The sequence below is a fragment of the Gavialis gangeticus genome, unplaced genomic scaffold, assembly GCF_001723915.1.
Source record: "Gavialis gangeticus isolate Ggan-Ray unplaced genomic scaffold, GavGan_comp1, whole genome shotgun sequence".
NCBI classification, from domain to species: Eukaryota; Metazoa; Chordata; order Crocodylia; family Gavialidae; genus Gavialis; species Gavialis gangeticus.
The window spans coordinates 16,542,269-16,554,181 of record NW_017729019.1 but is presented as its reverse complement, the minus strand read 5'-3'; the positions used below and the strand labels follow the sequence as shown (position 1 = coordinate 16,554,181).

General features: G+C 48.1%; 1 protein-coding gene across 1 annotated transcript; it reads left to right on the top strand.

Annotated features, from left to right (window-relative positions):
- Positions 1-1,165: 1,165 nt before the first annotated feature.
- On the top strand, positions 1,166-11,007 carry FRS3 (fibroblast growth factor receptor substrate 3). Its single transcript, XM_019514233.1, has 6 exons — positions 1,166-3,593; positions 3,698-3,786; positions 4,412-4,598; positions 7,824-7,985; positions 8,484-8,641; positions 9,811-11,007. The coding sequence occupies exons 2-6, from the start codon at positions 3,721-3,723 to the stop codon at positions 10,744-10,746; spliced, it is 1,509 nt and encodes a 502-aa protein (XP_019369778.1). The 5' UTR covers positions 1,166-3,593; positions 3,698-3,720; the 3' UTR covers positions 10,747-11,007.
- Positions 11,008-11,913: the final 906 nt, after the last annotated feature.

The window sequence follows — 11,913 nt, the reverse complement described above, 5'->3', positions numbered from 1 at the left end:
GTTTCCGGGGGCCAGGGGAGTTCGGGGGCCGGGGCCTGCACCCCCCGGGCCCGGCGGGAGGGAGCCACGTGCTCTTGGTCCCGACGCTCTGCCCCAAGCAGGACCCGGGGGCTGGGGCAGCAGAGGCAGGGTCAGGACCAGCTGCCTGGCCGCCCGGGCCTGCCTGACGCGCGCGGGGGACACGGGTCGTACGGTTCGGGGTCGGGGTGGGAGCCCATCAACTCAGCTGTCGGCCACGGGCCGTCTGGAAATAGGCGTCCCGCCTGTGGCTGGCGGCCCCCTCCCGTCGCCCCACCGGGCGACCCGGCGCTCTTGGCTGGTCTCGAAGGGGCAGCGGACACGGGCTCGATCGAGTTAGAAAAACCCCTTGGGAGGCTCCCTAGACAAATTGCCGTCTTCTGCCAAGAGAGTCATCAGGCATGTGTGAAACTTAGGAAACATCATTTTGTATTTCAAGATAGGCTTATCCCCTGGTAAATCTGCTGGTTGCCCCTCCAGGAGGAGCGAATGATTGGAAAATGCTAGCTTTTCCGTTCGTGTCCCCTACTCAGATCTCAGTTGCTTTTTATGGGGAGCCTAAGGTGTCTAACTCGGCAAATCCGGCGGCCGCCTTTGCAACCTCGAGAGGCGTGAAAGGGAGCCTGCTCTACTTGCGTTTCCGCCAGGGAAAACATGTTGTTTGATCGGGTGAAGATCTTTGCAGGGGGAAAAAAAGGGTGTGCAGGAAAGGATGGTCCGGCAAGGCGAGAGGAGGTGGAGTTGCTGTGACGGCGGGTTGTGGTGTTTTCTGTTCGAGCGCGTGGCCTTGGGGCTGGAAAACAAGAGTTGCTGGAGCGTGCACTCATCAGTACTTGGTACAACGGCGCTCCTCACATGGGCAGCTCTATCAGTGCTGTGTATTGGCAGCTCCCGTGAGATTCAAGGCTTTTAATAGTCACTTTTAGTTAGGCTTGCTATTAGAAGCCTTGGGAAGGGCTCATTTCAGGGCTCCCGTCACCTGGACAGCATTGCGCTGTAGTGCTTTGGCTTCCCAGAACTGGTGGACTCCCCTAGTTTTCAAGGTTTCCAATCAAGAGCTCTTTGACGGGTGCTTATTAACTGTTTCTGGCACAGTTAAACTTAGTAGTAGTTATGAAGTGCTGTTGCAGTTAGTATGCAAGTTTACCAGAATGCCATTAAGATGCAAAGTAGACAGTGGAGTTGAAATTTGCTCTGCACTTAAGAGGTTTGTGCCCTTAACTGATACATGGATAACCAGTGTTTGCTGACAGCTTACACAGTTTCCACATATTGAGACTGGTATTGTTATGCAGGAGAATTATGCACTTAGTCTGCATGCATGTCAATTGGGTAGACTCTGTTTAATGTTTCTCAAGGTTTTGTTGGTGACCAAGGGAGTTGTTGAGTTAGACGCTTATAAGATATCTAATAAAAGCTCCCAATAAAAGCAGTTGAGATTTGGGTAGCAGGAGAGGCAAATGGAAAAGCTGGAATATTCTATACGGATATTTTTTTTCCTTCTGTTTTCTTAAAAAGGTTTGGAAGAGGTTTTGAAAAGCACTCCCAGAAGTTAGGCACACAACTTCTGTGGACTGTCAATGCAGGTTTGGTGCCTACTTCCTATTTTGCAACACTTAACTTGTTGTTCCCCTCCCATAAGTAGAAAATGGATGTCACAAGAAAACTTGCCAGGTGTGACTTCAGACTCCATCTATAAGGTGGAAGATCAGCATATTCCACTATAGCCCTTGAGAGGCAGGCAGTTGCGTGGAAACCTGCATCTTCTGAGGAGAATGCTATTTTCTTTGCTGAGCTGAACAGTTGCAGGTATTCATAGTACTAAGGAATGCAGCTGGTTTGTTTTCTCTAGAAAGCAGAGCCAATTAAGCATGAGGAAATTGCAAGAAACGGTCTGGTAGATGCCTAAATGCAAAAGGCACTTGCGTGGTCTAAGGATGCCAGGGTTTTGTTTGCTAGTGTATGCATCCCGAGGGATCTGGGTAGTTGGCACATCTGGACATGGAAACAGAGTCATAAAAAGTGTGTACAGAGACTAAAGTTTTAACCGAGGAATTTGCATGGAATAGACATTTACTAAAATATTCAGCAGTGAGGCTGCAATGACTGGTTGACTTGGCTTTTCAAGGATCTTCGAGGCAGGGAGTCTCGCAATCTTCCAGTGGAAACTATAACCCCCCACTGCAAACAGTTCCCAGAGCTTGAGCCAAGATCCAGAAAAAAACTAGCAGAAGAAGGAAAAGGTGGGAGAAAAATAGGTGGTTTGTACAAAACTTGGAAGTTTGATGAAGACGTAAAGAGGCCGGGAGCAGTAGAAATTGTTCTGATGGCAGAAGGAGAAGGCTGTGCCACCAGTGACCAGATTAGATGGAAGAGGAGTCTGGATCTAGGTTTGCAGTGAAAGTCTGTGACGCTAACTAGAACAGGGCTATGGAGAGGGCTTAACAAACAAGTTGGGGTTGAAAGGCTCCTGAAGTGAGCAGGGAGCCTGTAATTCTTTCCATTTGGGGGTGGGTGGGGAGAGGAATGTGATTGCACTTCCTGGACTCCATAGGAGAGTGGGCTACAGCCTTTTGCTCTTGCTGGAGTCGCAGAAGTTGGGACACCGTGAAGCTGCCGGCAAGGCTTTGCAAGGCTCCGACTTGGCTGAGGACTCTAGTTGTCTGGAGTTACCCAGTGAGGCAGAAATTGCTTGTGTTTCTTTGTGCCGATTCATTTCTCCATCTGTGTTTCCAGCGTCATTTTCTTTATGAGCAATGTGGAGCTAATTCCTTAACAGTCAACTATATATTGCCTTTGGGTCTAGCTCACTCAGGGGTAAGTGGGTGCAGCTCCCACGGGCATCTTTGCCAAAGTCATGAATGTGTCTGTAGGGCGGAATATAGGTGTGTGTGGCAACGTAACCTGCACTGAACTGGAGCGGTGCAAGTGGGTTGCTGTTCACAAACCAAGAAGGCTGCAGCAGGAAAAGCAGCCAACATCAGGTTGTTTGATGAAGTTGGAAGCAGTTGGCTTTGCCCTTTGCTTTTCCCACTAACATCCCCATCAGTTCAAACACCTGCTGTATGGTGGATTGGTTCTCTTAAACCCATGTTCTGTTACGCCCCCAGAGGGTAATTCACACAGTTAAGGTCCCCATTGGATTTCACTGTCCCTGTCTAATCTCTTTCCCCAGGAGGTTTGCGAAGATTTTAACACCTGACGTGCATCCTTGCCAGCACATAGCAGGTGTGCAGAGTTTTGCAATGCTGTCCTGTGCTGAGTGTTACATAAATGTAAATTTGAGCAATACTTTTAGCACTGATTGTGTTTGTGTATTCCTTATGAGTCATATTTTAGAAAGTTAGTTTTGGGGGGAAATTAGCCCTCTACCTGATAGCAAGTGTTCTGTGCTCTCAGTTTCTGTTCTTTTAAATTGTGTTTTTATCAGGTGAAAAATGGGACAATTTCCATGGCGCTTCAGGCGACTTCTTGCCATCCTGGTTACCATGACGCCTAGCAGAGGACTGTGGGACTGAAGTGGGAATTCCTCCCCTCCCCCACAAAAAAAAATATCACCTAATGGCCACAACTGGGTAAGGATCTAGTGGGTCAGTGACTGGGAGGAGATGGTCTTTATGGCTTGAAAATGTGAAATCTCTGGATTTATGCCTTTGTCGTCGTCTTTTCCTACTCCCAGAGCTTACCTGGTATGCTGACGTCATGGGGAGCTGCTGTAGCTGCTTGTGCAGAGACAGCATCCCGGACAACCACCCCACCAAGTTTAAGGTAAGCTTGCCTTCCTCCTGGAGGGAAAGGCCTGCAGTGTGAGCAGCTGCTATGAATTTAGGCCAACTGAGTCTAGTGCAAATTTGTGCATTTAAGGAAGTGAGAAGCTTATGCTCATCTCTGGGAGTTCTTCATCAGAGAAAGGAGTGATTTGCAAATGTGGTGTTGATTTTAAGCTGGGAATTCTCCTTGAAGGGTGTATCCTCTCCATGCAGTGAAACTTTCACTTGTGCTAAGGTTTACCTCCTTGGAGCTAGAGGGAAAACGTGCCCTATGGAGGGGAAATTGGGTGGCTTATGTTGTGGAGCCTTTCACGTTGGGTGTCAAGTTATCTCTGTGTTCTAGCTGGTTGGCCTGTGCAAAAGGAGTCTGCAGATTTTGGTCAGGTGTCTAATAGACAGATCTCTGCATTGTAAAAGTAGGGTTGCTGCTGGTTAGCAGGGAGGCTGAAAGTTGGAGCGTGCGTGAGCTCTCTGCTCGTCATGCCTGTCCTGAGGTATGCTACCTGGACTGAGGAGGCTGCAGTCTCCGAATCACCTTGGCATTTCAAGGAAGCCACAGTCCCTAAGGTGTCCTTTGCTACAGTGCACTGGGCTTCTTGACGTGAACTTTGGTGCCTCCGCAGGTAACGAATGTGGACGATGAGGGGAACGAGCTGGGATCTGGGATCATGGAGCTGACGCAGACGGAGCTCATCTTGCACACTCGGAAGCGTGATGCTGTCAGGTGGCCCTACCTCTGCCTGCGCCGCTATGGCTATGACTCCAACCTCTTCTCCTTCGAGAGTGGGCGCCGCTGCCAGACTGGACAGGGTGAGCGGATGGTCCCTGCTTGATAGGGTAGTAACTGCACAGCTCTTGCTTGTCGGCTTCCTTGGGTGCTGATTTCTTTGCTGCTTTTGGTATCTAATAAATCTTTGCGAGTGCCAGCAGTGTAGCACTCCTGGGGCATTATAATACCTGTGAGTGTTTACTGTTAATGCTGGAAATTTTAAAGTTACACTTGCATCCCATCAGAAGTCAAACAAACTGGGGACGAGGTTTGAGTTGAATGGGAAGCCAGGTGGCAGAGGCAGTTCTGGGGTTGGCTCTTCTGTGTTGAAAAAAATAAAAAAAGGGAGTAGGTGATATCGGTAATTTAAGAAATAACCCTGTCCTTCTCCAGCCTTCCTAATGGGTTATGTTGTCTCCCTCCACTTTGGGTAATAGTCACTACTTTGTGATGCTTTCTATCCAGGGATCTCTCAGCACTTTACAAGGTAGGGAGAGTGGGAGTTTCATATCTGCATCATTTGACTCCTGGGGAAACTGAGGCATGGAGAAGTGCAGCAACTTCCCTAGGGGCATGTACTGAACTAGTGGCAGAGCTGGAAAGAGAACCCGGGTTTCCTGACTCCCACTGTCCCACACTTTTCACTAGTCCCTGAGCCAGTCTGTCAGTGTTTCTCTTGTAAAGAGATGATCATATTCTTGGCGCTTAGTGCTAAAAAAAAGTTATGTTCCTCAGTTGGTATGGAGTGTGTTGACGAGTCCCCTAGGCCTCGTCATGGCTCTCTGTTTGCCTATAAAGTGCTGTGTAAATTTGCAATGCCATATGCTACTCTATAATATTTATATAAATGGGGCTCTCCTATAGTTGAGTCGCATGCTTCTCAGTTGTCAGCAGGGGGAACTGTGTCATTGTGTTTGCCTGCTTTGTCATTAGAACACGGTTCTGTTTGCTTTGGTTTTCTTTAGAGATCTGGATCGCAGGGATAGAGCAGAGCCATTGATATACAAGAATTTTTTTTTCAGCCAGCGCAGGCTAAGCCATCAATCCTCTCTGTGCATTTATAAATCAGAGAAACGCCATTGTATACACAGGGCAAAAACACTCCCTCTGCTGCTTTTCCTCCCTTGTAGGAAATTTTCTTGCTTAATTGATTTTGTTTGCATGATTCCACCCTGCTGCTCCTCCTATCCTCATTAAATAAGACAGATACGTATATTTTTGGCAAGAATATTTTTCACATTTTTCTTCAGAGTAGCAGCTGTTGTTGCCATGCGGTCCCTGTTGCTATGGGTTTTGTGCGTGTATGTGCGTGCTGGCCTGTGGTTGGCTGGCTCGCACACGTTAGCTGTTGGTCAGGCTGTTTATCCAGGGAGTTATCATTTAATTTGATGCATTTTCAAACTGAACTGCTGTTCCCCCACCTTCTCGCATGCATTCCAGAGCCCCGGCCTCCTTCCCATTAGTCAGTGGAAAGACTTCCATTGACAGAGTTATTGTTTCTAAGGGGCTGTCAACCCTGACTGCAACATGCTTCAAGAGAGAGTGAGTATAACAAGATTAGCTTCATTCCCTGCCAGCAAGGTGATCAAGCTGGCCAGCAGAGAGGATATATGTAAGAGTACATGGATTCAGAGTCTCTTTCAAATTAATCCATCTTCTACCCACCTTATAAATGCCATGTCACTAGCTAACGCACACTGAATTGTATCGATGCATTCCTTGATCATATGTTTATTAACCAGTCAGAATGCTGAACATGAAATTAGGTAGCATCTGGGACCTATGTAGTCTTTACTGCCTAATTCTTAGTACATGATTCATTTAACTCAAGGTTCTCAACCAATGTTAGAACTTGTAGATGTGCAAAGATAATTCACAAGATAAACCCAGAGGTTTCAAATAGGAATCCACAGAGTTAAAACCTGCTGATCTGTTTTGACCTTGTAGAGTTCTTTGCAACAGAAGAAATGCTCTGTTATTTTTCTGTAGTCAAAAAATGAGTGAAGGCTAAGTGTTGACATTTGCCAAGTAGTGCCTCGAGTCTAATGAGGTTGAAAACTGCTGATCTGACTGGTTCATCATACACACATTTCTGTAATCTTGTCTGGTACTGAGCCAGCTGGACAGGTACAGCCAGTCACTGCTCTCACTTGCCCTCATTCTTACCTGGCCTCCCTCATTAGTTCCAGCAGCTGCTCCTGCTGTACCAGCTGCAGCCCACTCCCAAACAGTCTCACTTACCATTTCTTTAGGAGGCTATATCAATTTAACTCTTCAAGGCCTACAGACAGTAGGAATTGACCTGGACTTCAGGAGAAATGAAATAATGGAAGTGAAGGGTGGAGCAAGCGCTGTTGGTTTCTCCAGTCCATGCCTCTGCCAATGCAGGATCTTTCTTGTATGATAACTATATCCTTATTTCTGAATGGGGCTAATTATAAGGTTGGTAATAGATGTGCTAGTTGATCAGATAGTGACCGTAACATTAGGTTTTTAGTGATACAAGAAGAGGATTTGCTATATAGAAATGTCATGGCACTATTTATCTGAATACCAAGAATATGGTGCAGAACATTGCTTTGTAAATCACGTGTTCATGTGTAGAGGAGTATAGGAATACCTAAGTCAAATCGGTCATCTGTGCCTTGTTTTGAGCACTGGCTGGTAGCTCACCTTCCAGAGGAAGACGCAAGAAACTTCCTGACAAGCTGCCTATTGGAAAAGCCTCTTTTGTGGTGGTGTCTTATAACCTGAAGCACGAGAGCTTATATAATAAACTCAGGTACCTTGCAAGGGTCATTTTCTTGCCACCTCTCCCCTGTGAGGAAGAGTGTGTTTGTGAATTAGGGGTATATGCAGCTACAGCAAATAGCTGTGTGGGGCTGCTGAGGTGCTCCAGCTGTTTGTTGTAGCTTTTATTTTGGAGTATGCCATTTCTTCACGTAGCTGGAGGAACCAGCTTTGTGGCTTACCCTCAATTCGGCAGTTTCCTGCATTAAGCAGGTTTCAGTCCATCCCTATATGAAAAATCTGGATTCTGCTGTATTGCCAACAAATCTGTCCTGCCCACTGGAGGGTGAACATTTTTGTGACTTCAGTGTTCAATCTCTTTTTGTCTAAACCTACCAAGCTTAGGTTGATTGTGTTAAGTAGAAAACCTCTTTACAACCAGTTCTTGAACTTTTTGCCTTCAGAGGACCAGCTTTCCTCCTTACTTAAATGAGGTTGCCCTCTCCTTTACCACTCCTCTCTTTCTGTTTGCACAGGGATCTTTGCCTTCAAGTGTTCCAGAGCAGAGGAGATCTTTAACCTGCTGCAGGACCTGATGCAGTGTAACAGCATCAACGTGGTGGAGGAGCCAGTCATCATCACTAGGAGCAGTCACCCTACTGAGCATGAGCTGTCCCGAACCCCACAGACACCCAGCAGTAAGGCTTCTAGAATACTTGGGGTGGAGGGGAAATGGATATAGGAAGGTGGTCCAGCCTGGCCTCTGTAGCCCTCTAGCCAAGGACACAACCCTGGTGGCTGGGATTAGCTGCCTAACCTCTGGACTCTATGCTTCAGACCACGCCTGTCGTATGCAGTATGTTCATCCTGAAGCCCCAGCCATTTGCTGCGTGTGATATCTTGTTTCTAAGAAATAGGAGGTGAGGGGGCTCCTGAAGAAAACCCCAGCTAGAGGAATTCATGTTTGCCTGAGTGTTTCCCACTTGAATAGCAGGGACTTGCAAGCTGTTGAATTTATCCAAGGAGACCTAGTGCATGTTTAGGCCACGCATTGATGTAGCACCTACCCCAGCCAACCATGTTCTGCTCTCTGACATACCTGTTGAGCCCAACATTGTGCCATGTAGTTATGCTTGTATGCAAGGGCTGGGTAATGCTTTGCCTCTAATGTATGTGTCTCTACTTTTCCTCCTCAGCTCTGGGGTACACTGTTCCAGGGTTCCCCAATGGATTTCACAGCTTCCCTGGGGAAGCCCCATCCTACTCCACAGCCAGACACCCCTCCATGAGCAGCTTGAGGCACTCCTCTGTTGGGGAGGACTCTACGCACGCCCTTATCGGGGCTGATGAGCAGGTAAGCCCTGATAGCTGTTGCTGTGGGGACTATGTAGCACATCAGTTCTGTGTAGAGCCTTGGAATGCCAGACCTATACCTCTGCATAGCTCCAGGAAGCACAGGGGCCATTTTACCTTGTAACTTGCTCCTCTTTAGTCGTTTTAGTGAAAATTGCTAGGTTGCACCCAGGAACAGATAATTCCCCCTCTTAGTCTGAGTGAGCTGCTCTCATGTCTTTCCCAGCAGCTGCAAGTCCAAGCTGGGCTCAAGGCTGGATACCCAAACTCAGGCCCTCCCATGGCATCTGCTTCTACTACGCTGCTTGGCTAACTGCTTCTACTGCACTCCCTCTGCTCTCTGTTTAGGATCCTAGGACTTAGTGTAGTCAATCGGTCCATTATATTTTGTCTCCAGCAGCATCTTGGTACCTTTTCCTGCAGAACTGGGCAAACCTAGGCACCTCCAGTATGGTGTTCTAGGACATTTATGTAAGCAGCTCAAGAAGACATCTCATGAAAAAGCCTGTGCAGCTTGAAATGCCATGTACTCCTTGTCAGAGGTTTAACCAAACTTTATTAAAAATAAAGTCTAGGTATTTTGTTTCAAACCATCCCATGTGCCCGAGTCAGTCATGCCAATAGGATTTTCTTTTAAAGATGTGTATCGCAGTCCCAATATGTAACAGCCCCCAAGGTATGGAGACTTACAGGACCAATAAGCAGAATCCACTCAGACTAATGGGCAGTGAGGAGGCCTTACAGGAGCGTTATAATTATTGCTGGGGTTTTTTGATTGTATTAGAAGGGCACTGTTGTAGGAAGGTGATTGGAAGCTCATATCTTGCTCGTTCCAGTCCTGAAACTGAAGTTAAATCTGTGACAGGAAATTAAGTTCTTTCCTCTTTCCACACATGCAGAATAGTTGGTGCGTAAGAGTTGTTGTGGTGAGTGTAACTTTACTTTAGCTAGGCGCCCCTGTCAAGTTCCAGCTTCTGTTGCTCAGACCGCGAATTACCTGATTTCCATTGCCCAAGGTCTCTTCAACCACCAAGGCTCCATCCTCTACCTCTGCTTCATCAGCTTCCAAACCTGTTATCCTTTCCCTGTAGGCACTCATCCACCAGCTGCATTTTTGTCTTTTCCTGCGGTCATCCTTCTGCTCCTAAAACTCACTTGCTCTCTTTGCAGTCCCACACGTACGTCAACACCACCAATGGTGAGGAGGAGATGAGAGGCCGGCACTGTATGCACACCCTGCCTGAGGTCCATCCTTCTTTCCCTCACAGGAACCACAGCTGCTCACTAGAGGACCGAAACCCCCAAGTCTTCCTGCAGCCAGGGGAGGTGAAGTTTGTATTGGGTCCTGCCCCTGGCTGCAGGCACATGGTGAAATGTGACAGCTTCTGCCGGCACCACCGGGAGTGCAGGGGACATATCTGTGCTCCCAACAACAACAACAACGAGTGTAAGGACAAGTACCCCATGCCCAAGTGCATGTACGAGAACATCAATGGCCTGCTCCCCCCTGGGGGTGCCTCGCTTCGGCGCGGTGGTCGCTTGAAACTCACCCGGGAAGACCTGGGCTTGAACAGCTGCTCTCACCGCAGGACGGCCCTGCTGCACTATGAAAACCTGCCATCACTGCCTCCCGTGTGGGAGTGCCAGCCCCTGCGGCAGGACGAGGATGATGAGGACTCTGGGGATGCGCTGACCCCTTCCCCGAATGGCTACCGTGAGCCTAGTGAAGATGACCCCCTGCAGAACTACATGAACTCGGAGAGCACTGTGCTGCATGGCAGCCTACACCGCGGCAACTTCCCGCAGCAGCTCCGCAACTGCACGCCCAGCGTCTTCAGCTTCGACTTCCGCCGGCCCTGCCCGGAGCAGCAGAGGCAGCTCAATTACATCCAGGTGGAGCTGGAGGCTGACCCCCACAAGGGGTGCCAGAAACCCCAGGTCCCCTGCGCCCCACTTCCCACCACCCATCCAGCCCGGAGGACGGACTCCTACGCGGTCATTGACCTTAAAAAGACAGCAGCCATGTCCAACTTGCAGAGGGCGCTGCCCAGAGATGATGGGACTTCAAGGAAAACGCGGCATAACAGCACTGACCTGCCTCTGTAAGGGGAACACCAAGTGCGAGCATCGCATTGTGGCTTTTGTTATCTGCCCTTCAGCGTGACTTCCATCCTCCATTCTCCCTTGCTTCTCATCCCTGTTGGCCAACACATCATCCTTGGATAGCCCCACGAAACAGACTTTACTCTTGTAGTCTGTCTGTCTGCGCTCTCTCCATTCCTACCAAGTATTTTGGTTTTCTGAGCCTTGCAGAGCGTTTGAAACCATTCAGGGGATGCCAGCACCTGAATGGCATCTGTATGGGGGTCATGCGTTGATCAGGGCTCCCTCTCCTACTTCCATGACACCCCAAAGAGACTGGTGCCAGTGCAAAAACAGGAGGGGAGGGCCTGAATGTGAGTGAAGGCTGGGGTCAGGGAGCCCTCAGCTTGTTTTGTCATGTTTGTTTGTTTGTTTGTTTGTTTGTTTTTGTAGAGATTCAGAAATGTTTTTAATTTGTTTTATTTGTTTGTTTATTTTTCTGTGCTAATTTATTTATTTATTTAATTTTGTAAATCTCCTTTTGCCTCAAAGTTTAAAAAGTGCCAAGCCTGTGGCCACGTGCAATGGATCAGCCTGGCGTTTAACTCCATTTCCTTGGCAGGGCTGGAGGGGTGAGATGGTGGAAAGGAGGTGCTGTGTTGGACCCAGTTCTTGTGTTGAAAGGCACAGCTGCGAGGGGAAAACTCTGTGAACTGGAATGCACTGTACTGGAAGGGTGGGAGGGAGTGTAGAAAGCACGGAAGTGTGGGCTTGATTGCAAGGCAGCCAAGCTCGGAGTCATATTGAAGTGTTGCAGACTCCCACACGCTTGGATGACTCCATGCGAAATATTTGACTAATGTTTTGGCTAAACATATGGCCCCTGTTTTTTGTTTTGTCAACTCAGTGGACTAAATTGAGCTTTGGTATAACACCATGGCTTTGATATGGCTTCACCCAGTTATGCCAGGGCTGAATTTGATCTGAAGCATTCTGCTTCTTGTTGTCCAGGGAATGTTCCAATATTGGCACTGTGTGCATGAGGTGGCATGTAGCAAAGTTAAGCCATTCTCTGGGCATTGCATTGCATTCCTTGATTCCACTCTGGCATTTTGTATGAGAGCTAAAAGAGCTCTTGGTGTTGTTCTAAGTTTGGCCTTTTCACTTGCAAAGTCCCACATCTTCCTCCCC

Bases quoted from the DNA above. Each gene is read 5' to 3' on its own strand.
- FRS3 (XM_019514233.1), top strand. From the start codon at position 3,721: ATGGGGAGCTGCTGTAGCTGCTTGTGCAGAGACAGCATCCCGGACAAC. The intron at 4,599-7,823 runs GTGAGCGGATGG...CTGTTTGCACAG, and splicing joins CCGCTGCCAGACTGGACAGG to GGATCTTTGCCTTCAAGTGT. The intron at 8,642-9,810 runs GTAAGCCCTGAT...CTCTCTTTGCAG, and splicing joins TTATCGGGGCTGATGAGCAG to TCCCACACGTACGTCAACAC.